The 23,896-nt window shown below is 55.1% G+C and overlaps 13 protein-coding genes across 13 annotated transcripts; 5 read left to right on the top strand and 8 right to left on the bottom strand.

Moving 5' to 3' along the window:
* Positions 1–395: 395 nt before the first annotated feature.
* On the bottom strand, positions 396–2,495 carry WHR41_03085 (uncharacterized protein). The gene is made up of 2 exons (XM_069371691.1): positions 1,143–2,495; positions 396–1,048 (listed from the first exon to the last, which is right to left on the bottom strand). Exons 1-2 carry the CDS (start codon positions 2,088–2,090, stop codon positions 494–496), a joined length of 1,503 nt encoding a protein of 500 aa, XP_069231532.1. The 5' UTR covers positions 2,091–2,495; the 3' UTR covers positions 396–493.
* Positions 2,496–2,627: 132 nt separating this feature from the next.
* Positions 2,628–5,946, top strand: WHR41_03084 (uncharacterized protein). The gene is made up of 2 exons (XM_069371690.1): positions 2,628–3,000; positions 3,054–5,946. Exons 1-2 carry the CDS (start codon positions 2,657–2,659, stop codon positions 5,818–5,820), a joined length of 3,111 nt encoding a protein of 1,036 aa, XP_069231533.1. The 5' UTR covers positions 2,628–2,656; the 3' UTR covers positions 5,821–5,946.
* Positions 5,947–6,243: 297 nt separating this feature from the next.
* Positions 6,244–7,296, bottom strand: WHR41_03083 (uncharacterized protein; the record flags this gene model as incomplete). Its single annotated transcript, XM_069371689.1, has 1 exon — positions 6,244–7,296. One exon carries the CDS (start codon positions 7,294–7,296, stop codon positions 6,244–6,246), a length of 1,053 nt encoding a protein of 350 aa, XP_069231534.1.
* A 677-nt stretch (positions 7,297–7,973) lies between these two features.
* WHR41_03082 (uncharacterized protein) lies at positions 7,974–8,882 on the top strand (the record flags this gene model as incomplete). Its single annotated transcript, XM_069371688.1, has 1 exon — positions 7,974–8,882. One exon carries the CDS (start codon positions 7,974–7,976, stop codon positions 8,880–8,882), a length of 909 nt encoding a protein of 302 aa, XP_069231535.1.
* A 501-nt stretch (positions 8,883–9,383) lies between these two features.
* Positions 9,384–10,998, top strand: WHR41_03081 (uncharacterized protein). Its single transcript, XM_069371687.1, has 3 exons — positions 9,384–9,575; positions 9,628–9,828; positions 9,879–10,998. Exons 1-3 carry the CDS (start codon positions 9,527–9,529, stop codon positions 10,964–10,966), a joined length of 1,338 nt encoding a protein of 445 aa, XP_069231536.1. The 5' UTR covers positions 9,384–9,526; the 3' UTR covers positions 10,967–10,998.
* A 164-nt stretch (positions 10,999–11,162) lies between these two features.
* Positions 11,163–12,128, bottom strand: WHR41_03080 (uncharacterized protein; the record flags this gene model as incomplete). The annotated part of the gene is made up of 1 exon (XM_069371686.1): positions 11,163–12,128. One exon carries the CDS (start codon positions 12,126–12,128, stop codon positions 11,163–11,165), a length of 966 nt encoding a protein of 321 aa, XP_069231537.1.
* A 128-nt stretch (positions 12,129–12,256) lies between these two features.
* Positions 12,257–14,487, bottom strand: cbs-2 (putative serine hydroxymethyltransferase, mitochondrial). Its single transcript, XM_069371685.1, has 4 exons — positions 14,270–14,487; positions 14,124–14,217; positions 13,928–14,065; positions 12,257–13,870 (listed from the first exon to the last, which is right to left on the bottom strand). Exons 1-4 carry the CDS (start codon positions 14,432–14,434, stop codon positions 12,732–12,734), a joined length of 1,536 nt encoding a protein of 511 aa, XP_069231672.1. The 5' UTR covers positions 14,435–14,487; the 3' UTR covers positions 12,257–12,731.
* A 390-nt stretch (positions 14,488–14,877) lies between these two features.
* On the bottom strand, positions 14,878–16,355 carry WHR41_03078 (uncharacterized protein). Its single transcript, XM_069371684.1, has 3 exons — positions 16,066–16,355; positions 15,973–16,015; positions 14,878–15,911 (listed from the first exon to the last, which is right to left on the bottom strand). Exons 1-3 carry the CDS (start codon positions 16,179–16,181, stop codon positions 14,970–14,972), a joined length of 1,101 nt encoding a protein of 366 aa, XP_069231671.1. The 5' UTR covers positions 16,182–16,355; the 3' UTR covers positions 14,878–14,969.
* A 304-nt stretch (positions 16,356–16,659) lies between these two features.
* On the top strand, positions 16,660–18,308 carry WHR41_03077 (uncharacterized protein; the record flags this gene model as incomplete). Its single annotated transcript, XM_069371683.1, has 3 exons — positions 16,660–16,792; positions 16,847–17,816; positions 17,876–18,308. 3 exons carry the CDS (start codon positions 16,660–16,662, stop codon positions 18,264–18,266), a joined length of 1,494 nt encoding a protein of 497 aa, XP_069231668.1. The 3' UTR covers positions 18,267–18,308.
* WHR41_03076 (uncharacterized protein) lies at positions 17,706–19,443 on the bottom strand. Its single transcript, XM_069371682.1, has 2 exons — positions 19,316–19,443; positions 17,706–19,250 (listed from the first exon to the last, which is right to left on the bottom strand). Exons 1-2 carry the CDS (start codon positions 19,392–19,394, stop codon positions 18,547–18,549), a joined length of 783 nt encoding a protein of 260 aa, XP_069231667.1. The 5' UTR covers positions 19,395–19,443; the 3' UTR covers positions 17,706–18,546.
* A 344-nt stretch (positions 19,444–19,787) lies between these two features.
* Positions 19,788–20,578, bottom strand: WHR41_03075 (uncharacterized protein; the record flags this gene model as incomplete). Its single annotated transcript, XM_069371681.1, has 2 exons — positions 19,788–20,462; positions 20,519–20,578. The coding sequence occupies 2 exons, from the start codon at positions 20,576–20,578 to the stop codon at positions 19,788–19,790; spliced, it is 735 nt and encodes a 244-aa protein (XP_069231670.1).
* A 556-nt stretch (positions 20,579–21,134) lies between these two features.
* On the top strand, positions 21,135–22,579 carry WHR41_03074 (uncharacterized protein). The gene is made up of 3 exons (XM_069371680.1): positions 21,135–21,355; positions 21,432–21,909; positions 21,962–22,579. Exons 1-3 carry the CDS (start codon positions 21,289–21,291, stop codon positions 22,122–22,124), a joined length of 708 nt encoding a protein of 235 aa, XP_069231669.1. The 5' UTR covers positions 21,135–21,288; the 3' UTR covers positions 22,125–22,579.
* Positions 22,579–23,544, bottom strand: WHR41_03073 (uncharacterized protein; the record flags this gene model as incomplete). The annotated part of the gene is made up of 1 exon (XM_069371679.1): positions 22,579–23,544. The coding sequence occupies one exon, from the start codon at positions 23,542–23,544 to the stop codon at positions 22,579–22,581; it is 966 nt and encodes a 321-aa protein (XP_069231664.1).
* Positions 23,545–23,896: the final 352 nt, after the last annotated feature.

The raw sequence follows: 23,896 nt of genomic DNA, 5'->3' as shown, positions 1-23,896 counted from the left end.
CAGGTCTTTAGGCTTGCGACTGTGCAGGTCTGAAATAGACGTCGGTTGGCCCCTTTGGCGCGAACCACAACCCACCTCCGTCAGAGACAAGAGCGGGAGGGGTTCGCAACACGGGCCTGTTGATCTTGCGCAATACCAACCGAAGCTGGTGCTAGTGACCTCTCCACAATGAATGATCTCCTAGCCCGTGAGGGCATCTCGGGGATCTGCTGTGGTAGGCAACTGATCTGTTCGCTGCGCTTTTTGGGTTCAGTTTTCAGTGTGAAGAGCGAATGGAAGTTGGGCGTCGCGGCTGCTTCTTATACATGGCAGGAGAGCGCGCGGAAGCGCCAAGACTTTACTGGGCATGTGTTTTCGCGGCGACAACGAGGCTAGCCAAATCTGGTGCGCGTAGATTGAAGAGTGAATGTAGGCTCTTCATGATTGATGCGTTCAGAAGAATAGGCATAGGCATAGGTAGCACATATACATACAAAGCAGCCAACAAACCCCGTCAATGCCGAGCGCCATTCAACGAACCATTAGGCTGAGGAGGCGCCGCCTTCCCATTCGGCAATCCTTGTTGTGCTACAGGCGGTGGCGGCGGGGGCGCGGGCCCGAACACCTTTGCCTGTGGTTGTTGAGGCGCGTGCTGCTGAAGGTCAATTCCCTCCTCCTCGGTATCTTCCTCATACTCCCCTTCCTCATCTTCGTCGTACTCTTCGTCCTCATACTCGCTTTCTGTCTCTCCTTCAAGACCATCATCAAACTCGGCATTGGGATCGACGTGTCCAGCTGTCATTCCGCCGGCAACGCCATAACCGCCTGACTGCATAGCCCTGCACAGCTTCTTGAGCTTTTCGTTCTCTCGCGCCAGGCGGTCGATCGTTTGTTGACTTTGACTGCGTTCCTCGGCCATTTGAAAGATGTTTTTGTTGGTGGCTTCTTGCTTGCGAGTGAGGTTGAGATTCTCTTTCTCCAGACGCTTGGTCTTCTTCGACATCTCCTCCATCTCCTTGCGGAAAGTTAGGAACAGATCATTGCTGTTGTTTAGCGTGTCTTCTACCTGCTGCGGAGTCAGTCAGTTACCTTTACTGACAACCGTAGCAAAATGCCTGTTGCCCGAAACAAGGCATAGGTCGGGGACTATTCTAAAGACGTACCTGCTTGAACTTCTCCACGTAAACATTCAGCTGCCCCCTAAGCTCGTTCTCGGTCTGGCTGAAAGTGCTGACTTGTCTCGTTAATTGGTGGCTCTTACTCAACTCGGACTCTTGCGCTTTCTTCAGCTGATCATGTCGCGACATTTGGTATGCTATTTCGAGATCCTTGGTCCGCAGCATAGACTGAAAGTAAAGCTCGCGCAGCTCGTATTGGTGTAAGAAGCTGGTAAATTTCTCCCGGAAAAGTTTGTCTTGTTCGAGGTCTGCTGATTGTCGTTCGGGCGCTCGCCGGTCCATGATCACTTCTTCCACGTCCAGCACGAGGTTTTCCAGCTTACGGTGCAGTTCTTCATTCCGATCACCGCCACTTTCCTTCTCGTCCCGCAAATCCTCCTTCAGCTTCTTGTTCTCTCGAGTCAACTCCCTGCTTAGCTTTTCCAGCTTATCCTTCATCGCCTTCTCCTTGGTGAGGTTCTTGCTGACTTCCTCCTTTTCCTTCTGCAGCTGATCACCCCTTTTCTTCGCCTTGACATGTTCGCGCTCGACGCGCTTCATGTCGCTCAGAAGCTCACTGTACTTGCGCTGCACGATGTCAAGCTTGCTGTTATGCGGCTCCATCGTGCCCAAAAGTTGGCTCAAATCTCTGTTTGCCTTTTTGACCTCGGCCTCGATCTCTCCTTCCTCCTTCGCCGTCTCCGTACTCGAGGCCTCGAGCTGCGAAATCTTCGACAGAAGGGCCTTGTGCGCATCATTAGGATCGCCAGAATGAGCTGCTGCCTTCTTGCCCTTGCCGGCTTTTCCCTTGTGTGCCGGTGCGTTGCTCGGAGGAGGTGGGGGCGCGGCGAGGGACGTGTCCGAAGCCGACGCATCCCGATTGTACTCGACGGGAGAATTGCGCGCGCTGCCCGCGGGCAGCGGCTGTTGGTTGTGGTTGGCCACGGCCGCCATGTTTACTTTTTGGAGCGTCTCCAGTCGCGTTTGACCAGTCGTTGCCGCACTCTAGGTGTGTTCGATGCGCTCCCGCGCGGAGGAATCCTCCCTTCTCAGTTGGCGATGGGTGACGGCAGAGTCTGTAGGCACCTTGCTGGCATCGAAGAGCAAAGTCAACGCGGTCTATCCTCGTAAGAATGACAGCTAGTCCGTCGTATCCAGAAGTATGCAAGTATAGCGCCCTTTACCGAGGTGTCGTGGCGAGATGGAGGAGCACAGGAAGGTCCAGGTCTCCAATCTCGGCGGGATTCGCTGCGGCACCACGCGCGGTCGATCTCCAGGGCTTAACCGTGAGCGCGATCGTGTATGGCTAGTTGTTGTGTTTGATCTGATGTCGCTAATGGGGTACCGGTGTGCGATGCTCATGCGGCAGAGTCGCAGAAGACTCGAACCTGGGTGGCTGCTGGTAGAGAAACTCGGCCGAGCTTGAGCCGTACCAAAGCTCAGCTGTTAGTGACGATCTGCCCTGGACTCGCCGGAGACCTACTACATTCCTCTTGCAACAACCTCACACCGTCGCCCTGATGCTCTCAGCGCTGCGGACAGCCCGCGCGGCACCTCGCTTGCAGGCATCATTATCGGCCTCCCGCCTGGTTGCCTGCCCGCGCCGTAACTATGCTTCGGCGCTAGACTCGCTGCCAAAGCCTGGCGATCGCATCCACGGATTCACTCTTCAGAAGACGAAGCATGTGCCCGAGCTGGAGCTCTCGGCGCTGTTATTCCAGCATGACAAGACCGGCGCAGACTACTTGCATGTCGCAAGAGACGATGAGAACAACGTCTTCAGCATCGGCTTCAAGACGAACCCTCCCGACGCTACAGGCGTCCCGCATATTCTTGAGCATGTGACCCTGTGCTCGAGTGAGAAGTAAGCAATCGCGTAGACGATAGATGTGAGAAGGTAATTTGACAGTAAGCTAGGTATCCGATTAGAGACCCCTTCTTCAAGATGCTCCCTCGCTCTCTGAACAACTTCATGAACGCCTTCACGACCCTCGACCACACCATGTACCCGATCGCCACCACGAACACCAAAGATTTCCGCAACCTCATGACCATGTATCTCGACTCGACCCTGCACCCTCTGCTCAAAAAGTCGGACTTTGTACAGGAAGGCTGGCGCATTGGACCGGAGAACCCAGCTGCGCCTGCGGATGCGGACGGGAAGGACTTGGTCTTTAAAGGTGTCGTCTACAACGAGATGAAAGGACAATTCTCAGATGCGACCTACTTCTACTACATGCGCTGGTTGCAGGAGATTTTCCCCTCGCTGAACTTCTTCGGAGGAGAACCGCAAAAGATCACCGACCTGACGTACGAGCAACTGCGTGCCTTCCACCAACAGCACTACCACCCGAGTAACAGCAAGATCCTTACTTACGGAGACACGCCGGTGGAGGAGCACCTGGAGATCGTTGGAAAGGAGCTGGACAGGTTTTCAAAGATTGCGGTGGACCAAGAGAACAAACTTCCGAAGTCACTGAAGAATGGTCCCAAGGAAGTCGTCGTTCATGGTCCGGTGGACCGAATGGCACCGCCTGATGCGCAGAATCGCATCTCCGTCGCCTGGATCATGGGGGATAGCAACGACATCCAGGAGTCTTTCGCACTGAACGTCGCAACCTCCCTGCTAATCGACGGATACGGCTCACCCATGTACCGCGCTTTAGTTGAGTCTGGCCTTGGAACAGACTTCTCTCCCAACACTGGCTACGATGCACACACCGCCAAGGGTATCTTTTCTCTTGGGCTTAATGGAGTCACCGAGGAGAATCTCCCTAAGATCAAGGAAACCATTATGTCCGAGCTTCGAGGCGTTCTTGCCAACGGTCTCGACCAACAGAAGATCGAGGGCGTGCTGCACCAGCTGGAGCTTGTCCTCAAGCACAAGACTGCCAAGTTCGGTATCAACGTTGTGCGGAATGTCCAAGGCCAGTGGTTTACTGGCAGGGATCCTTTCGATTCTCTCGAGTACGACAGCATCGTCAAGAAATTCAGGAAGAATCTCGCCAAGCCGCGTTATCTAGAGCATTTGCTTGAGAAGTATCTTCTCACAGATGACAACTTGACGTACATCATGAAGCCTTCCGCGACGTTCGCCCAAGAGCTCGCCGCGGAGGAAGCGGATCGCCTGCAAAAGAAGATCGCCGAGGAATCAAAGAAGCATGGTAGCCCTGAGCAGGCTTACGAGTTCCTCCGCAAACAGGAGCTCGATCTTGTCGAGGAGCAAGACTCAGGTCGCACCCAGTCAAACGACTGTCTCCCCATGCTCAACGTGAGCGATATTCCAAGACAGCAAAAGGAAATAACTCTCCGTGATAATACCGTCGACCACGCCAAAGTGCAGTGGCGAGAGGCACCCACCAACGAGATGACCTACTTCCGCGCCATTGCTCCGTTCAAGGATCTTCCCGACGAGCTTCGCATGCTCGTACCCCTGTTCTGCGACAGCTTGATGCGTATCGGCACGAAGAGCAAGAGTATGGAGGAGATTGAAGACCTGATCAAGCTCAAGACTGGCGGCATCAATGTTGGCTACCACGCGGCAGGCTCTCCTTTTGACTTGCAGGGCGCCGAAGAGGGCTTGAGTCTGTCTGGCCACGCATTCGATCGCAACGTACCTGCGATGTACGAGCTGCTTCAGACTGTTCTGTTTGAGACAGACTTCGAATCACCGAAGGCGTACAAGATGATCAGAGAGCTTCTGCAGTCGGGTGCCAGCGGTGCTGTCGATGCGGTGGCTGGCAGTGGACACATGTATGCTGCAATGTATATGAATGCAGGCCTCAAAGCCAGCGGCAAGATGGCTGAGCAGACGGGCGGTCTGACTCAAGTCAAGCTCATCGCCCGTCTTGCGGCTGCCGAGGAGAACCAGGAAGCCATGGCCGAGCTTGTCCAGAAACTGAAGGCTATTCAAGCGATCGCCGTCAACAACATGAAGGCGAACGTGCGCGTCGCTTTGACCTGCGGCGCCGATGCGACTGGCCCCAATGAGCAAGCGCTCAAGAACTTCCTGAACTCAACTGCGGCCACCAATTTCACTGCGCCGAATGTTGCTCTTAACTCTCAAGCCATTCAGTACCCCGCTAATGGCAACACTTTCTTCAACATGCCCTACCAGGTTTCCTACTCCGCTCTCGGCCTGCCCACAGTCCCCTACGTGGACCCTCGCGGAGCCTCTTATGCTCTGCTCGCCGCTCTCCTCACCCACAAGCACCTCCACCACGAGATCCGTGAAAAGGGTGGCGCGTACGGCGCTTTCGCTTACTCGCGCCCCGTAAACGGTGTTTTCACTCTGTCTTCATACCGCGACCCGAATCCGGAGAACACTCTGAACGTGATGAAGGATGCCGGCCGCTGGGCAGCGGAGCGCGAGTGGACGGCGCAGGAACTGGAAGAGGCCAAATTGACCGTCTTCCAGGGCATTGACGCGCCCATGAGCGTCAGTGCTGAGGGTCTCTTGCGCTTCGAGGTCGGCGTCACTAGAGAGATGGAGCAAGAGAGGAGAGAAAGGCTGCTTGATGTCAGCCGCGAAGATGTCAGGAAGGCGGCGGAGGACGTTGTCAAGGGTCTTGGAGAGGGCAAGGGCAACTTTGTCCTTCTTGGCCCGAGGAAGCCTTTCGTCGATGAGGCGAGTGGCTGGAAGGTGGAGGACATGGCCAAGGAGCTCGCTGAGGCCGCGGCATAATGCATGCTGTCTTTTTAATAATTTCGGAACGTTGTAGATACCCAGCTCTTCTGTACGATAGTCGCTTGCATGCAGCGTTTGCTACATATTATAAATAACCCTGTACATCTTCAGTCTTCATTACAAGCTTCGCCTTTGATCCTTGTCAAAAACCGTCCCCTTTGAACATATACTTGATTGTGAGACAACGAAAGACTTGGTATCTGCATAGAGCTAAAACATTTTGTGAGAAGATTCAGTAGACGAGCATCAGGCGCCATTGGGGCTGCTCGTTCTGTCCATTGTGCTCTCGGAGATGAACGAATTTGAGCGGCGCTGCGGTAGATCGTATGATCATGCTCATAGCTTCAGCTTCCGAGACAGCTTTGAGCGCATAGGTGAAAATTGCATTCGGTTTAGTCGCGTAGGTCGAAGGCGTGACCATTACAACTTGCTCTTAGCGCCGCTCAAGTATGACTGCTGAGTCTGCATAATCTGGACGCACTCAGTCACCATCTCTTCCAAGATTTCTTTCGCCGGCTGAACTCTCTCGATCACACCGGCCACCTGACCCATGAGGAAGGGAATGTCGAAATCTTTGTCTTCGTCCATATCCTTCTGAAGAGGCACGACGCCACTGTCGCAAAGCCTCTTGACCTCCTCAGGCCGATCGACTTCCCAAGAATCAATGTAAGCGTTCCTCTTGACTCTGAGCGGTCGACCAGAGACGACTAGAGTTCGCATCGTGTCTTCGAACTTGGCGCTGACGACAGCCTCCTTGTGCAATTCGCTGCAACCGGCTTCTTTCGACGCCACGAACCGCGTGCCCACCCAGGCTCCGACTGCGCCGAAGGACAGCATGGCGGCCAAAGAACGACCGTTGTAGATGCCACCCGCAGCAACGACCATTGCAGGTCGACCGGTCAGTGGGCTCTTGTACTGGCTCGCGACATCGACGACGGATGGAATCAGAATGCTGGTCGCGATATCGCCTGTGTGGCCGCCGCCCTCGCCTCCCTGTGCGCAAACGATGTCGACGCCCGCTTGCAAGGCTTTGTGCGCATGCTTCGGGTGGCCGACCATGTTCATGACCAGAATGCCAGCTTCGTGCAATCGCTTGATGACATGAGGTGGTGGCACGCCCACTGCACTGATGAAAAGTCGTGCCTTCTCCTCGATCACCACGCCAATGAGTTCGTCCAGTTGACCATGGGTGTAGTCATGGTTGGTCTTTCTCGCTGACCCGCCAACCTGGGGAAGGGCAAGGTCAACACCAAAGGGCAGATCAGGGTTTGAGAGATTGGCTTTGAGTTCGTGAATGATATCTCGCATCTGCTGAGGGCTGTAGCCGAGACCACCGATGGTTCCCAGACCACCAGCATTCGACACAGCTGCTGCCAAAGGCCCGGAAGATGTTCGCGCCATGCCAGCGAGGAGAATGGGATACTTGATGCCGAGCAGCTCGCACAAAGGGGTGACGAGGGTTGGAGGCGCCATGTTGACGGGGTTTGATATATGTTCAGAGAATAAAACGAGGGAGCTCTGCGAAGGACTCAACTGAATCGAGTCGATTGGTTCTCCCCAGCTCCGCGACAGGAGTATTATATTTGTTCGTTTATTGACTACGCCTCGCTTGCGGAATAAGTGAGGTCTGAAGCCTGCGGGGAGAGTCGATCGTGCCTCGGCTCGATTGTCGCACACCTTCTGTTGCCAGGCTTTTGCCGGCGGCGCGACCGTTAGGTAGCAACATCTTTTGCGAACGACCAGTCTAGCTTCCACGCTTGTTTTCCTGCCTGCTGCTGCCGGATGCGCCAGCATGTCATCCCCAAATTCTCACGGATCTAAAACTGCTGGCAAATGCCGATTCCCCTCCCGTGTCAAGCGGTTTAAGTGGGTACAATTCATTGTCTATCTCCGGATAATGATGCAACGACGTGCAGGACCCTCTTGCGGTGATGTGTCGGCAGTACTTTTCAAGGATGATTAATATTTTGCTGCTACGGCTGCTACACCCGTGAAGATGCGGACGATGGCGGACATAGCAGTCCTCATCGATTTCTAATGACGCCCCATAAGTAAGTACATTTTGCGATCTTGCCCTTCCATCTTCTCTACATTTGCATCTCAAGTACTCCTTTACTTCAACAAATCTACCGTCACATATCCTACCAAACATGTCTCAAAACCCTATGTCATCGAAGAAGAGCAGCGGAGTCGACTTTACGTCCACCATCCACAACGACACATACGACTTCATTAAGCCAGAGCAATGGGATCTCTCCTCCCGGAGCGTGCTTGTCACGGGTGCATCCAAAGGTCTAGGTAAAGACAATGCGATCAGCTTCGCTCGCGCAGGTGCATCACAGATCGCTATTGCAGCGCGCTCTGGCATGGAGCAAGTCGAGAAGGAGATGAAGCAAGCTGCGCAGAAGGCTGGGAGGAAAGAGCCGACCATCCTCTCGCTGAAGCTGGATGTCACGGATAAGAAGAGCGTGAGCGATGCCGCGGCGGAGATCGACCAGAAGTTCGACGGTCTGGATATTGTTATCAACAACGCCGGTTACTTGGAAACCTTCAAGAAGATTGCGGACTCAGACCCGGATGAGTGGTGGAAGACCTGGCAGGTCAACACGTTCGGCGCGTACCTTGTGGTCCGCTCCGCCATCCCTCTGCTTCTCAAGAAGAAGGATGGACTCAAGACTATTCTGAACGTCAGCTCGATTGGTGCTCATGTCATCATGCCTGGAGCGTCTGCCTACCAGCCGACAAAGCTGGCTCTCACTCGCTTCACCGAGTTCATCAATGAGGAGTACGCCGACGAGGGCCTGGTGAGCTACGCAGTCCACCCTGGTGGTGTAATGACGGAGCTCGCTTCAGGCATGCCCAAGGAAGCACACGGCCTGTTGATTGACCAGCCGGCTTTGGCGGCAGACACCTTCGTATGGTTGACTGCGCAGAGGCGCGACTGGCTTGCCGGAAGGTACATCTCTTCGACATGGGACATGAAGGAGCTCGAGGGTATGAAGCAGGACATCATCAAGGGAGACTTGCTGAAGGTTCGCCTGGACGTCGGCACTCAGTAAGACGGAATCTTCCGATTTCTCCTTTGCGTGCCAGCGGCCATTGAAGGTTGCCTGCCCATGTTGAAGGGTACGATAGCGTTCCATAGACATTATCGATCAACGAAAAGCAAGCGACCTGTGTCCATATGACAACATGGTAATGACTTCCCTTGATATTCATGCCTGCTCATTAAGCTGGTGGACATGTCAATAGAGTGGCGAAAGCCTGCGCTCCGTGCAGCCGTGTCAGCCAGCGTGCCAGCTTCGAACTCGGTCAAAGCGATGTCGGCGAACAGTCCACGACGATCTCGCATCAAAGGCGCCGAACCTCGCATCCGAGACAGCTCAAAAATTAGGAGTGTAGTTACGACTTTCCCAAATAGCATGTCTGAAGGCTAGGACGATCCAAAGTTAGGGCACCCTCAGGTTACCCGCCGCCGCCCGCGCAAGCCACGAGACCCATCATACGCGCAGCGGCACTTGGCTAAAGTCATTGCCGAAGCAGACCTCAGCTTTACTGCCGATGCGCAGGTAGGTCAACGAAGCATTTATATGTCATCCTTCCCCTCTTCTTCGAGTAATTTTATATAGTCCATATTCAAAGTTTCCTTGGTCATTAGTTACGTCGTCTTCGCCACCCGGATACAATCGAGGCATCACAGACTATGGCGCTCAAGGATGTACTCGATTTACGCATTGCCATCATTGGTGCAGGTGAGTAGGCACCCTTACCGTCTAGATTTCTCGCCATCTAACGAGATTCCAGGCATGGGCGGGCTTGCGACCGCACTGTCTCTCGCCAAAAAGGGCTTCAAGCAGATCGATGTGTATGAGTCTGCCTCAAACCTAGGCTTTGTGGGCGCTGGCATCCAGCTCGCTCCTAATATGGCCAGGATCCTAGACCGACTTGGTGTATGGAAAGATATCGAGGCCGAGGCCGTCGATCTGAAATCAACAAGTATCAGACGTACGTCTCATTACCTGCTTCGTGTCCATGCTAAACTAACAGCACGTCAGAGGGGTCGACCGACGAGCAGCTAGCCCGCGTTGATCTCAACTACATCCGTGAAGCATACTCATACCCGCACATGGTCGGACATCGCTCAAATCTCGCCAACTCGATTTACGAAGGTTGCAAGAAAGAAAAGGCTATCAACTTCTTCTTCGCCACCGCCATATCTGAGGTTAAATCATACGGCCCTCATCCGTCATTCACAGCCGTACCTCGCAAGGGCGGCGAGCCCTATAATGTTGAGTGTGATGTCCTCCTCGCCTCCGATGGCGTCAAGTCCGTCGTCCGCGACCAGCTCCTCAAACAAACAGGCGTGGACGCCAAGATTGTCGACACTGGCCAGGCAGCTTACCGTATCATGCTCCGCCGCGACGAGATGGAGCACGATCCAGAACTCCTCAAGCTCATCGACAGCGATGCCGTGACGCGCTGGATCGGCGAGAAGCGGCACATCATCGCCTATCCCATCGCGAACAAGACCATCTACAACCTGAGCACGGTGCAACCGGACCGCAACTTCGCTGCCGCGCCGTCGGCAACGTACACCACCAAGGGCGACAAGTCGCAGATGATGGAGGTGTTCGGCGACTACTGCCCCATGATCCTCCGCATGCTCGACCTAGTCAAGGACGGTGAGCTCTGCGAGTGGAAGCTGCGTGTGCACGAGCCTCTGCCGTTCTGGACACACGAACAGACTGCCCTTGTTGGTGATGCGTGCCATCCTACGCTGCCTCACATGGCACAGGGCGCTGCGCAGGCGATCGAAGATGGTGCCGTGCTTGGAGTTGTCTTGTCGAAGTTGCCGGAGGCCTCTCCTGAAGCAATTAGGAAGGCTTTGAAGGTGTACCAAGACGTGCGAATGGACCGCGCTTACCGTCTCGTGGAGTTGGCTGCGGCGAACGGAAGGTCGCTTCACTTGGGCGAGGGAGCTGCTAAGGAAGAGCGTGACAGGCAATTTGCAGCGCTCAAAGAGAAGAAAGGAGGTGCTGTGCCTGACAAATGGGCGGATGCTGACGTGCAAAAGATGGTCTATGGTCAGGATGTAATGAAGATCGCAGATGAGTCGTTTGAGGAGCTTTACGCAAAGGCTTAAGTAATGATTGAAATTGAGTGGTTTCCAACGAACTTCATTGGGACCTGACCTATCTCGATGGTCATGAAAATGAGATAGAGTCGATCGCTCGCTAAGCAGATCGATGAGCATGACTTGGGCTCAGAGGCTCCCCCGGTATCGACCATATGCACAACGCCCAAAGATTCGGGTCGGCAGGTCTCTTAACTGACGCCCCTCATATCCTAGATCCAGCAGCTTGGCCTAAGTCTTCTTTGTCTAATCGACCCACGAAGTTGAGTACACGCCTCACGAGATCCTGTACCACGCCCTCGGGGTTTCCATTCAGATTGTGACTTGCTTGCGGCACTACGCCTCCGTTCTTCTCATCAATGCTCGCACCAGAATCTTTCGCAACAGCAGTCCACTTCTTCACCAGCGCCTCTTTGTCCAATTTATCCGAAACGTTCTCTTCACTGCCAGAAAACAGAATCATCACCGGCGTCCTCGACGACAGCTTCCCAAACGACGACTTCAACCGATCATCCTCCAGATCGCTCGAGAAGAAATCATCCGCACCCGTGTGATCCGGCCCCGGGCTCGCAATGTCCACCCACCGCCTCGCGCTCACAGCCGTGCGTCCAAACAGCGAACTCGTAAACCGATTGGGCATGATCTCCTTGTCCTTACGCTCTCTACACAGCTTCAGCGCAAGCTGGTTCGCCTCGTGCAGAAAAGCCTGCGGCAGCGCCTCCTCGAGCGCCTCCCGATCCGACACAGGCGCCTGCAGCACCGCGCCGTCGACCGGCGGCCGGGCGTCCGCGCCCGAGCCTGTCAAGTACTGCATGCAGTCCTGGCAGCCTGTCGAGTGGCCCATGATGACTACTTTCCCATTGGGCCGGCGGGTTCTGCTGAAGGAAACGACTTTGGCGATTTCATCGGCGTCGCGGGCAATGCTGCTTGTGCCCCAGCTGGCGCCTGTGGAGCCGAGAGCGGCGATGACGAGGGACCATGATGGGCCGAGAGATTGCGCGAGGACGTAGGGGTATGCTACTGAGCTGTAGGTGTCTCCGAGGCCGCCGATCCAGATCAGGGTGTTGGTGTTTTGGTCCGAGGTGAGGGGTTTTGAGGGCTCGAAGGCAGAGACGTTATTGGCGATTAGGTGAAGCGTGCCGGGATGGGAAGACGGGGATGCCATGTTCATCGGATTTGCTCTTTCTGAATTTGTAGGAAAATCAAGAGAGCAATCTCGGCAATGCAAGAGAGTGATAGACATATGCAAGGCTCAAGGAAATATGCGTGCCCCTCTTGCTGTATTTGGTAGCTACGTCATAGGGTTTGAGCCGGCTCTTTGATGTTGATCTTGTAGAGGATCTACAGCTACATGTAGGACTATCTTTGCACAAACAACAAGGGGGTAATAATGAGACGGAGATCAGGTCAATCCGACCTTTTGAAGTCACAATGTGGCCAAAGATCTGCAGTCCGCTTGGCCAAGAAACGATCAGAGGTATTGGTCGAGTGACTTCGAGCTTCGTCTCGAACAATGCATATGATTTCTCGATGGTGAATCTATCGTGAGCCCATTGTTTCGTCTCGCTTTTCAAAAATTCCCCCCTTGTTGACTGTACAGCGTAACAAGGACTGTGCGACGTTGAGTCACTCGCCCTCGTTATCAAAGGCGGTTTGCGCTGAAGCTCTGCCTGGAGCAATGCCTGCAATCAAGCTCTTATTTGCAATGCAATAAGCGGCTAGAGACCTTCGGCTAAGCGTCCACGTCGTCAAAGCTCTTTCTGACTGACGGTGTTCACTGCTCCCAAGGCAGCGAGAAGGTGCCAACCCAATCCTCAACCTCCCTCCTCAGCTCGACGATCTCGACGATCTCCTCGCCCTCCTTGACGTACTCCTTGAAAGCGTTGACGCTGGTCGGGTTCTTGCGACCGCTCTGCTCAGCAGCCTCCTTGGCCTTACCATCGAGAGACTTGGTGATGTTGACGGCGCGGTTGACGATATCAGCGACGCGGGCGAAGTCGGTAGTCTGGAAGCCGCGGGTGGTCATGGCCGGGGTGCCGAAGCGGAGTCCGCCGGGCTTCATGGCGCTCTTGTCGCCGGGCACGGTGTTCTTGTTGGCAGCAACGCCGACGAGCTCGAGAATGCGCTCCACACGGGCGCCGTCGATGCCCTTGTCCTTCAAGTCGACGAGGACAAGGTGGTTGTCGGTGCCGCCGGAGACGATGTTGTAGCCCAGACCGCCCTCCTCCTTGCTGTTGCCCAGCCTCTGGGCGAAAGCCTTTGCGTTCTCCAGGACAGCGCGCTGGTACTCCTTGAACTCAGGCTGCTGAGCCTGGTGAAGCGCGACAGCCAGAGCAGTAATGGTGTGGTTGTGGGGTCCTCCCTGGTGACCGGGGAAGACTGACGAGTTGATCGGGCTCTCGAGGTCGTACATGGTCTCAACACCCTTTTTATCCGTGCTCCTCACGCCCTTGCGGAAGAAGATCATTGCGCCTCTGGGTCCCCTCAAACTCTTGTGAGTGGTTGTGGTGACGACATCGGAGTAATCGAAAGGCGAGGGGACCACGCCACCAGCGACCAGACCAGAAATATGCGCCATGTCGCTGAGCAGGTAGCAGCCGACCTTGTCCGTGATGCTCTTGAATCGCTTGTAGTCAATCAGCCTGCTGTATGCGCTCGTGCCCGCAATAATGATCTTCGGCCTGTACAGCATAGCCAGCTCTTCCAACTTGTCATAGTCAATCAGGCCCGTCTTCTCGTCAAGTCGGTATGGGAGGGTCTCGAAGTATTTGCTGATCGCACTGATCTTCTTGGAGGGCAATTGGTATCCGTGAGACAGGTGACCGCCGTGAGGAAGGTCAAGACCCATGATTCTGTCGTGCGCGTTGAGAAGGGCGGAGTAGGCGTAGAGGTTGGCAGGCGAGCCGGAGAGAGCTTGGGCCCAGTGTCAGCAAATTGGCCTCGTTCACATATTGGTCCTTGGGAACGCACCTTGTACGTTTACACCCCACTTCTGCGGATCCAAGCCGAATGTCTCCAGAGCTCTCTGCTGGCACAGTCGCTCCGCCTCGTCAATGTGCTCGTTGCCACCGTAATATCTCGCGCCGGGGTATCCTTCCGAGTACTTGTCTTGTAAGAGAGTCAGCTTTGTCGCTCGGAATGTATTCCAAGACTGGCGCAAGCATACTCTGCATGACACTTCCAAGCGCATCCAGTACAGCTTGGCTGGTGAAGTTCTCGGACGGAATCAGGTTGATGAAGTGCTTTTGCCTCCGTTTCTCCTACTTGAGTGTTAGCATAGGAAGCTGGATATTGCCCATCAGCTTTGCGCACCTTCTGGACAATATCGTAGACTGCCGGATCCGCCTTCTTCAGATCAGCAGCTAGAAGCTTGTTCTGCGCATCGACAGACATCCATCGCGGCAGCGTCTGCGCGACAATCGGCCGGCGGGCAGCCAACAGGCTCCCGGCCCTCGCAGCGGTCCTGAAGGTCGACATCTTCCAGCGAAACCCGCGTGTGACTTGACTGTGGCGGAGGGAGAGAGGGAGGCGAAAGTGAGTCGAGATCAATGGCACGAAGCGGGCGGGCGGCTCAGATCGGGTTTATCGGTCGGCAGCCGTGCCACCTGCGCCTGAGCCGTGCTATCGAGGGTCTGGGGAAAACGCCCTAATAAGAGATGCGCGGGAGACCTTGCCTCTTACGGGCAATTGACACATGGATTCCCACTTGTACGCGCCCTGTGGACATCCTGTGTACAAACTGCACGCCTTTCCATGCTGCCGTCTTCGAATCAGCTCTTTGCCGTGACTTATGCCGAAGACTGTATCTGGAAACCGTTTCGGTTCCATGGCTTTTTGAAACACGGGTAAGAGCCCTGGCAAATCAGTCTTCCACTGTGTAACAGATAGGTACTCGATAAGTCCAGTGAGACACATTCGAGCGTGGTGCCATCATTCTCGTCTGCATTGAAGTCATATATACATTTGGTAGCATTCACTTCATACTCCGCATTCCTCGCGAGACCTCAAGATCTCACTTCCATTCAACGCCCCAGGTCATCTTGCCACGGCGGAAAGGCACGACCTCAATCGTGGAGTCGGCATTGCTCAGAAGATCCTGCACAGACTCGGTGGGCTTGCGGAGGACGATACTCTCGTTACGCTCGTCAGGAAGCTGGTAGAAAGCCCTTCCGAACTCGCTAAGGAAGTTCTTCAGCTTCTCTTGCGTGACGTCCTCCTCAGTCAGCACCTCCTTCTCGACGCCCATCTGCAGAGCATCCAGGACGAATCCCACCGCGTGAGGCTGAGTGAAAACACCAGCCGCGACCTTGTCGCCGCGCTTGGAGATCGCGGGGTGGGGCGCGGAGTCGGTGCCCAGGAAGAACTTGGGGTTGCCGCTCACTGCGGTCCTCAGGAGAGCCCTGCGGTCCGACGGCAGCTTGGCGACAGGCTTGCAGAAGCAGTGAGGGTCGCCGGCCCAGTCGTCCACGGTGAGGCAAAGGTGGTGCGCGGTCAATGTGGCGGCAACGGACGGACCGCAGGACTTCACGGTCTCGATGGCGGCCTCGGTTGTGCAATGCTCGAGAATAATGCGCAGTTTGGGGAAACGCTTGTGCAGTTCGACGAGCGTGGGCAAGAATGTCTCCTCAGCATTCAGGACTGTGACGTCTGAGTTGACGGACGGAGGTGCCTCGCCGTGCAAGTTGAGGACCATGTTCTGACGCTCCATTTCCTCGAAGACCGGGTAAAAAGCCTCGTACGAGACGACACCGGCGGAAGAGTTCGTTGTCACACCAGCAGGGTATGACTTGATGCCAGTGATGCCGGCCTTCTTCGCCTCAATGACGGTCTCCGGCGTGATGTTCGGGTGAAGATACAGAGACATGAGAAAAGTGACATTGGGCTCCAGGCTCTGCAGACGCTTCTTGTACTCAAGAGCATGCTGAGGTGTCGTGATAGGAGGGACCAGGTTGGGCTATGCGTTTGCGATCAGTTGACCAACACGAAAAACGAAGAGTCTCTCGCAGTCTTCATACCATCACAAACACCGTGTTGACGCCACCTTTACGAATGGTTGGCCTACCATCAGTCAGCGGGTTTGCAAAATGGAACGATGAAGATTTCCATACACAACCAGCTCGGTCATTGGGCCATCGCGAAGATGAACATGCATGTCCGCCGCAGCGGGCAATTCGCAACCATCCAGCTTCAGGAGCGCCATATCTTTGGTCATGTCTACTGGCATCGTAGTCACGGTTGCTCTAACAGAGCTTGACTTGTTTTGCTGGGCTTGGCGTTCCTCAGGCAGCTGTCCGTTGGCCTGCGCTGCTTGTGCGACGAAGAGACAGTAACGAAGGAAAATGCGTTTGCATCCTGGTGGCAAACGACATTGTATCTGTCCTCACCTCTGATCCCGTAGCAAACACTCAGTGTTTGGACCGCCAATGGAGAGTGAAGACGTGCGCCACTGCTGTCAGGCGAGGCTTGCGAGGCACCAAGGCATCCGTGGGAACGCCTGCGATCGCGGGGTGTGGTGGGCCTGCGGTGTCGCAGCCGTGAGCCGCCTCGGTGTTTGATTCATCCGAGATCTCCTCCTCTCCACCAGTTTGTTGCCGACTCAATCAACGGGGAATCGGAAGCACATCCCGAGATGGCCAGTGAAATGCATTCTATATCGGCTGTGTCGTCCACTTCTGTTGACTGCCATTATCAACACTGTGACAATGGCTGAGAAGACGCTCATCTCCGTCGAGGAGATCTCGAAACACAACAATGCCGACGATTGCTGGATCGTAGTCGACGGCAAGGTTTGGGACATCACGGAATTTGCCCCACAGCATCCCGGTGGAGGCGAGAGTGCGTGCTTTCTGCGTTGAAATCTATCCCAGGGCGAGTTCTAACAGATCACAGTCATCTGGAAGCATGCAGGCAGAGACGCAAGCACTTCATACAACTCGATACATGCTCCAGCAGTCTTGCCAACAAACCTCGATGCGTCAAAACTGAAAGGTTCAGTCGACCCAGGGACCATCACAGAAGAGTGGGCAAAGCCCCCGCCCCAGAAGACACCTGAGCTCAAGCTTCACGAAAAGCCTGGTCTTGAGACTGTAATCAACGCCCTTGATTTCGAGCGCATCGCCGAGCGGACAATCAGCAAAAAGACTTGGGCATTCTACTCCTCAGCAGACACCGACTGCTACACCAGAGACCGCAACAAGGAGTTCTTCTCGAGAATTTGGTGGCGTCCTCGTCTTCTGCGTGATGTTCATACTGTCGACACGAGTTCTCAGATCCTGGGCCACGATGTGGGCCTGCCTCTGTTCGTCTCACCAGCCGCAATGGCACGCATGGTCCACCCTGAAGGCGAGAAAGACATTGCGCGAGGCTGCATCGCCAATCGCATCCCTCAGGGGGTCTCAACCAATGCATCCTTCCCAATCGACGAGATCATTGCCTCCGTGCCCAAGGATGCAAAGCACCCCTTCTTCTTTCAGCTGTACGTGAACAAAGACCGCTCAAAGTCCGAAGCACTCCTCAAGCACGTCCGGTCACTGGGCGTCGACACCGTTTTCGTGACTGTCGATGCGCCTACGCCTGGCAAGCGCGAAGCAGACGAGCGCGTTAAGGCGGACGAGGGTCTCAGTACGCCCATGAGTGGCGCGCAGGCTAAGAATGACAAGAAGGGAGGCGGCCTGGGTAGGGTCATGGGTGGCTACATCGCGCCTGACTTCACGTGGGACGAATTCAAGTGGCTGCGGAAGCATTGGGATGGCAAAATTGTCGCAAAGGGCGTTCAATGCTGGCAAGATGCGAAAATGTGCGCGGATGCTGGTCTTGACGGCGTGCTGCTCAGCAACCACGGTGGGCGCAACTTGGACTGGTAAGTTCGGAGCAGTGTTTTCCTAATCTGATCTCTCAGCGCTGACAAGATCTCTCCAGCTCTCCGCCAGCGATCATGACACTTCTCGAGTGCCAGCTTAACTGCCCAACTATCTTTTCTCAACTTGAAGTCTTCGTCGACGGTGGTGTGCGTCGTGGTTCTGACATTCTTAAGTGCATGTGCCTTGGCGCCACAGCTGTCGGCATGGGTCGGCCGTTCCTGTACGCTGTCAACTACGGTCAAGAAGGCGTCGAGCACTTTATCGAGATCCTCAAATCGGAGCTGGCAACTGCCATGGCGCTTGTTGGTATCACTGATCTGAGTCAATGCCACCCCGGCTTGGTCAGCACGCTTGATGTAGACCATCTCGTGTCCAGAGGCGAGGGGCACCCCTATGCCACAGGAAGAAGGTTAGGTAGTGTCGTCAGTACGGTGAAGGCTAGACTGTAGACCTTAGTAGAGATAGATTTCAGAATGCATTGGATTTCGACGCTTCGCTATTTTTTGTCGTGTTACTCGGAATCTTCGTGGTGTCAGGCCAGTCCTCAGCCGTTGAACCGAAGCGTTGCCTATAAGCGATGATTCATCGTAGGGTTCTTCCGTTCCGGTGTACATTCATCGTCCCAGCAATGATGGCAATACCCACAGCTTCCAGGGCGGCTATACCAGTGCGCGTCCACGTCTTGTTCCGCATTGGGTCATATTAAGGTTACCGCTTCAACATCACCGCTCAGTCCAGACTCTGCGCAAGGGTAATCAGACTGAACCTCAGATCTCCACCACCAGCCTCCTGCTCTCTCTTCAAGAAAGCCCTCACACCCTTCTCCAACGCCGCCTCGCTCAACACATCCTCATCCTTGCCCAGCAAACCCCTATCAAGCGGCCCCTTTCTCCTTCCATCCATCTCCCACAGCCTACCCGTCTCCTCGTTCTTGACAAAGCAAACATAGTGCAAATCCACATCATTTGCCGCCTCGGGCGCCGCCGTATCGCCCCCCGCAGCAGCAGCCTGATGCGCCTTCTCCAGCGCCTCCGTCTCCTCGATCAGCGTCGCCCTCTCCCTCGGCTGCAACGGCACAGCCTGCTGAATAAACTTCTCCAAATCCGAGCCCTGCTGCACAAACTCCCTCGCCTTGCCGTTGCTGACACCGTGCAGCAGGCCGATGAGCCCGCACGCGTTGCCGATCGTCTGCTTATACCACAGGACCTCTTCGCCTGGGCCGGCGCCAGCGTACTCTTGCTTCGAGGCGTCTTCTTGCGCGCGGAAGGTCTCGTAGGTGGCGGAGACGGGGAAGACGAGGAGGAGGGCGTGCGCGGGGCGGGGCACGAAGGCGAGGAGCTCGGGCTCGTCGATGCTGAAGACGTCGTGGAAGGCGAGGGTGGGGGAGAGGCCAAGGTTGTGCAGGAGAGCGCTCATTACTTCGGGGTTGTTTTCTAGTGGTTTGGCGGGTCAGCTGGTTGGTTTGTTGTGTGTCGCTGGCTCGTGTTAGAGAGCTTACCGAGAGGGACGAAGTGCTTCCTCTTTGCGGGCGCCGTCCCTGCCCCTTGGGAAATATTGCTGGCCTCTTCTGCAGACATACTTGATGGTTGTGTATAGATGTGTGTAGTGTAGGAAGAGTGCGGTAGTGGCAATGTCCACACGTACTCGGAGGCACCAGCTGCACCGTTGTGTGACGTCGGTCCCAAGCTGTTGGAGACGAGGGGCACGTGGCGGACTGGAACGCGGAGGGGCATGTGAAAATCGCATGTGAAGATTGCTAATCGCGTTCATTTCAACGAACACAACCCTCGCGCATTTGAGTCTGTACAGAGAACATTTCTACAGGGAGTATATACTGCGCTTACGCGCTCAGGAAGCCCTGCCATGCCCAATCTATTCCAACCTATTTTCAACGCCACCCAATGCAAAGGAATGCAAAGGAAATGCTCTAACGAAGAAAGTAAAAAGCCGCTCCCTTCGGCGGTCGCACACTATTCGTACCCGTTCCATTTCCTGTACATCTTCTTATGCTGCTCCAGGAACATGAATGTCGCCACAGTATGCGGGCCGAGTCTGATGAAGCTGGGCACCCATCCCTTGAAGACCCATCCCAGACCCTCTTTAGCTGTGATACGAGTGATCAAGCCGACGATGCTCTCCTGAGTATGCGCACTCATCACGCGAGTCTTCACCACGTCGACGGGCGAGCACACGGTGGTTGCGACAAAGCCGGCCATAATAGAAGCCGTGAAATGTGTTGTGAGGTCGTCGCCAAGGCTGGTTCGTTGCAGAAGCTCTTTCTTGAAAACGTCGTAACTCGCCAATTGCGAGGCAGTCATGAGAACCGCACGAATACTGTTGGGCCAAACGCCGCGGAAAAGGCTTCGCACTCCCTCATCCTTGACCATGCGCGCCAGACCGTCAACCGCATGTTTGTAGTTCCTCCGTTGCTCCGGTGGTAGTGATGCATCGTTCTGCATTCTTACGTTGAGAATATCGGCGGGGTTCCCAGCAATGCCACCAAGGAATCCAGAAGTAGAAGCCATGGCAATCAAGGTCGGTAATGAAGGTGACGATTTCGCAGAGGTAAAGGTTTCCTTGAGCTCTTCGTAGACACCGAAACGGGTAGTGCTGTATGTGATCTGACGGAGCAGGGACGCAGAAAGCTGGCGGCCATTGTCAACTAATGAACGAATATCCAAATACACAAGTGTCGCCTCACTCCTCTGTACAGCCCAGTGAAGCCATCGCCCTTTACTACGTGGGTGATCATTTGTAGCATGTTTTTTCGCGTTCCATCATGCGGCTGCGTTTGTAGTCTGACCTAGGTGGTGTCAGCGATGTTCGGGAGCGATCGTAGGGCATGACCGAATTACCTTGACTATACAATGGTCAGTGATGTTCTCTCACATTCCAATGGCATTGCGACTTACTCAGATCGAGCGGATGGGTCACACATGCAGCGAAACAGCTTGCGCTGCCTCCAAACCACAACGGATAGTGGATTGCGCCATGCTGCACATCTTTTGATTTTGCTTCGGCCTTGGACATCGTGCTGCTCTCCTAGAGCATTGCAATGAGCAACACCACGCGACCGAGAGGGGGGCAGAGAGCGCGGGGCGAGCGGATATATGGCCGGAGATGTTTTTGTACAAGGGTTTGAGAGAGGCTCAAGCAGCCCCAGCGGCACATGCAAGCTTACCAGCCCTCACGCCGGCTGCCGTGCTGTGACGTGCGCATGCCGATCTCGCGACCGAGGCCTCGGCTACCCTTTTCCGCTCCGGGCCCGCGACCCTGCGCGTTTCGTGGGGGCAGCTGATGCGCCAGCTCCTCCAACCAGTACATATCGGCGACTGCACCGGAGGCTTATTGTCCCATTCCTCCTCCACCTCACCACGAGCCGAGCGCCCATCCTTCGACTTCACTTGTCTTGGTCCGCCTACCTCCCTCTATCGCCGCATAACCACAACTTCCCCTCTCACACCGCACACCATGGTCGCCGACGCGCTCGTCTACCACCCGGCTATCAGCCACTACCAGAAGTTTGTGGCCACGACCCGTACGTGATCACCTGCGCACAGCACGTAACAAATCTCTCTTCGGACCCACAGTCTAACAACGTCTTTCCTAAACAGTCGGCCGCGACAAGACCCTCCGCACCATCCAGTACTTCTCCCGCTTCCTTGCTTGGTACCTCTACCGCACCAACCACTCGCAATCGACCGTCGATGTCTTCAATGGCGTCAAGAAGAACTTCGGCAGCGTGCGCAAGGCCATGCGCCTGACAAAGTTCATCGAGCACTTCAAGCTCGCCGCCGTCGCCTCCGACTCGAAGGCCGCTGATCCCATCGTCAAGTACTTGGCCGTCGGCCGCCAGCTCGGCTACGCATTCTACATGCTGCTCGACAACATGAGCTACCCGGACGTCGCGGGTATCCGCAAGTTCCAGGCTGCCGCGCGCCTGCAGAAGGAGGCCTACCGCGCGTGGTTCTTTGGTCTGAGCTGCAATGTCATTGCGGGCTTGTACACACTCTACAACCTGAGGATCCAGGCGAAGAAGCAGCAGGACAGCGCGGATGCGGAGAAGGCTGTTGAGGTGAAGAAGCTGGCCAAGTGCGTTTTAAACCTTCTTTCTGCGGTTGGAATTGTGCTAACATTTATGTAGGGATGCCAGCACCGCCCAGCTGCAGCTGCTCTCCGACCTCTGCGATCTGACCGTGCCCAGCAGCGCTCTCGGCTACGCTAACCTTGACGACGGCATCGTCGGCCTTGCTGGAACTGTCAGCAGTTTGCTCGGCCTCTACAGCGCGTGGCAGAAGACTGCGTAAACGCCTTCTCCTCGTGCGACGTCGTCTTTTTGGAGACAAATTTCTCAATAACCTTCTTTCGTATAGGCGCGGTCCGTCTGCGCCTTTGAGCAGATATCTGCTGTTTCTAGATACCTTTTATTCGGAGTCATTTCTAAGCATCTACGGATTGATGCTTTTGGAGTAATTTCGTGTATTCGTACCCATCGTTAGTCGTACGATCGTTGCTCGAAGAAGTTTGCCATTGTGCACCTCTACTTCTTGCACGCCTGAAGACCCGTTCTTGTATGACCAGACGGCATATCCATAGGAGACTTGTATCTGCGCTCGGCCTTTATCGTCTAGGTTGCCCTGAAGGCGCGTCCGGATAAAACGATTAGGTATTCAATGACTCCTCCTAGCAAAGAGAAATCATTTGTGTCGTTATGTATTTACGGCTTCAATCCACCTTCTCTACGATCTGCCTCAAGAAGGTCTACACGGCACTAAACATTCCCCGAATGCCAGCCTTCTGATGCTCGCTCAACTTCACGCCGAGATGCCTGTCCAAAATCCCAATCCTATCTTCCTCCTTCTCGATGGGTCCCAGATCCTCCTTGACGCCCTTGATACGTCTATGCGCACTGTTCCCAAAGACCACCACAGTCCCCACGATCTCCTCACCCACGTCATCCAGCACAAACTTCGAGCACACGACCTTATACGTGAAGAAGCTCGACCGGTGCGTCGACGTGAAATGGTTCGCAACCATATAGTCCGCTGGCAAGAACTCAATGCCGTCCGGAAAGCAGTACGTCGGGATCCACGGCCCCTCCGGCGTGTCCTGGCGCTCAAAGATCCACAGCTTGGAATCCTGGTCCTCGTTCTCAGCCGGCGCGTCCCAGCGCAAACGCACGAGCTGCGAGGGCGCGATATTCAAGCTGGGCTGCCGGTCTTTGAGAAGCAGCGGGTGCGTGGACTGCCCGGTGCCGAAGCCGACGTCGACCATGTAGCGGGCGTTTTGAACCGTGACGATGTTGATCATGTGGCTCCAGCCGGTGAAGGTCTCGGGGACGACGCCGGCGCTGTCGGGTTGCTTGGAATTGTTGACGCGGCCGCCGGTGCTCATTATCTGGAAGCCGAGGGTGCGCAGGAAGGTGGCGAAGAAGAGGTTGTTTTCCATGCAGTAGCCGCCGCGGCCGGTGCCTTGGGTGACGATTTTTTGGAAGAGGAGCTCATGGTCGGTTGTGATGACTTTGGTCGGGGAGTAGTGTAGTTCTAGGTTTTCGAAAGGCACGCTGGCGAGATGGTGCCGCTGGAGGGTGGAGAGGTAGGCGAGGCCGTCATTGCTACGTGCGATCGCTTTGGATGCTTCGCCTGGGCGGTGCCGATGTTGTTGTGGGAGGTCGATCCGATCGTAGATCTGGTAGACCTGTTCTTCGGTGTAGGTTGGGCGTGGCATTTTTGGCCGCGTCGATTGCACATTCACTTGTCCGCAGTTGAAGCCGAGGCTCTGGCGATCTGTCTGGTGGGACACTCGCTGTTTAAATGAGGTAACTTTTGGTAGTGCCACTCCCGCCAGGGCCCACTTTGCAGTAGGGCGTTATCCGCAGGCGTCCCGTTGCCGCCGCATCATTATTCATCAATTAATTGCATTTTGATCCGTTTACAATGGAAAAAGGCTTCGCGGCAGCATTCTCGATTGGATCCGTTTGCTTGCGAAAGAGATGTGAATGACATGTGCATCGGAGCACGCTACGTTCGCATGAACCCTTCAATAATACCGTGAGCTGCTAGGCGAAATAAGACTGACC

This window comes from Cladosporium halotolerans (genome assembly GCF_011745625.1).
Source record: "Cladosporium halotolerans strain TM138-S3 chromosome Unknown Sca7, whole genome shotgun sequence".
Lineage (NCBI taxonomy): Eukaryota > Fungi > Ascomycota > Dothideomycetes > Cladosporiales > Cladosporiaceae > Cladosporium > Cladosporium halotolerans.
This window is presented reverse-complemented; position numbering and strand designations above follow the sequence as displayed.

Bases quoted from the DNA above. Each gene is read 5' to 3' on its own strand.
- WHR41_03076 (XM_069371682.1), bottom strand. From the start codon at position 19,394: ATGTCTGCAGAAGAGGCCAGCAATATTTCCCAAGGGGCAGGGACGGCG. The intron at 19,251-19,315 runs GTAAGCTCTCTA...CCAAACCACTAG, and splicing joins GAAGCACTTCGTCCCTCTCG to AAAACAACCCCGAAGTAATG.
- WHR41_03074 (XM_069371680.1), top strand. From the start codon at position 21,289: ATGGTCGCCGACGCGCTCGTCTACCACCCGGCTATCAGCCACTACCAG. The intron at 21,356-21,431 runs GTACGTGATCAC...TTTCCTAAACAG, and splicing joins GAAGTTTGTGGCCACGACCC to TCGGCCGCGACAAGACCCTC. The intron at 21,910-21,961 runs GTGCGTTTTAAA...ACATTTATGTAG, and splicing joins GAGGTGAAGAAGCTGGCCAA to GGATGCCAGCACCGCCCAGC.
- WHR41_03085 (XM_069371691.1), bottom strand. From the start codon at position 2,090: ATGGCGGCCGTGGCCAACCACAACCAACAGCCGCTGCCCGCGGGCAGC. The intron at 1,049-1,142 runs GTACGTCTTTAG...CTGACTCCGCAG, and splicing joins ACGTGGAGAAGTTCAAGCAG to CAGGTAGAAGACACGCTAAA.
- WHR41_03081 (XM_069371687.1), top strand. From the start codon at position 9,527: ATGGCGCTCAAGGATGTACTCGATTTACGCATTGCCATCATTGGTGCA. The intron at 9,576-9,627 runs GTGAGTAGGCAC...ACGAGATTCCAG, and splicing joins CATTGCCATCATTGGTGCAG to GCATGGGCGGGCTTGCGACC. The intron at 9,829-9,878 runs GTACGTCTCATT...ACAGCACGTCAG, and splicing joins GAAATCAACAAGTATCAGAC to AGGGGTCGACCGACGAGCAG.
- WHR41_03084 (XM_069371690.1), top strand. From the start codon at position 2,657: ATGCTCTCAGCGCTGCGGACAGCCCGCGCGGCACCTCGCTTGCAGGCA. The intron at 3,001-3,053 runs GTAAGCAATCGC...ACAGTAAGCTAG, and splicing joins ACCCTGTGCTCGAGTGAGAA to GTATCCGATTAGAGACCCCT.
- WHR41_03078 (XM_069371684.1), bottom strand. From the start codon at position 16,181: ATGCCAGTAGACATGACCAAAGATATGGCGCTCCTGAAGCTGGATGGT. The intron at 16,016-16,065 runs GTATGGAAATCT...GACTGATGGTAG, and splicing joins CCAATGACCGAGCTGGTTGT to GCCAACCATTCGTAAAGGTG. The intron at 15,912-15,972 runs GTATGAAGACTG...GCAAACGCATAG, and splicing joins TCAACACGGTGTTTGTGATG to CCCAACCTGGTCCCTCCTAT.
- cbs-2 (XM_069371685.1), bottom strand. From the start codon at position 14,434: ATGTCGACCTTCAGGACCGCTGCGAGGGCCGGGAGCCTGTTGGCTGCC. The intron at 14,218-14,269 runs GTGCGCAAAGCT...ACACTCAAGTAG, and splicing joins TCTACGATATTGTCCAGAAG to GAGAAACGGAGGCAAAAGCA. The intron at 14,066-14,123 runs GTATGCTTGCGC...CTCTCTTACAAG, and splicing joins GCTTGGAAGTGTCATGCAGA to ACAAGTACTCGGAAGGATAC.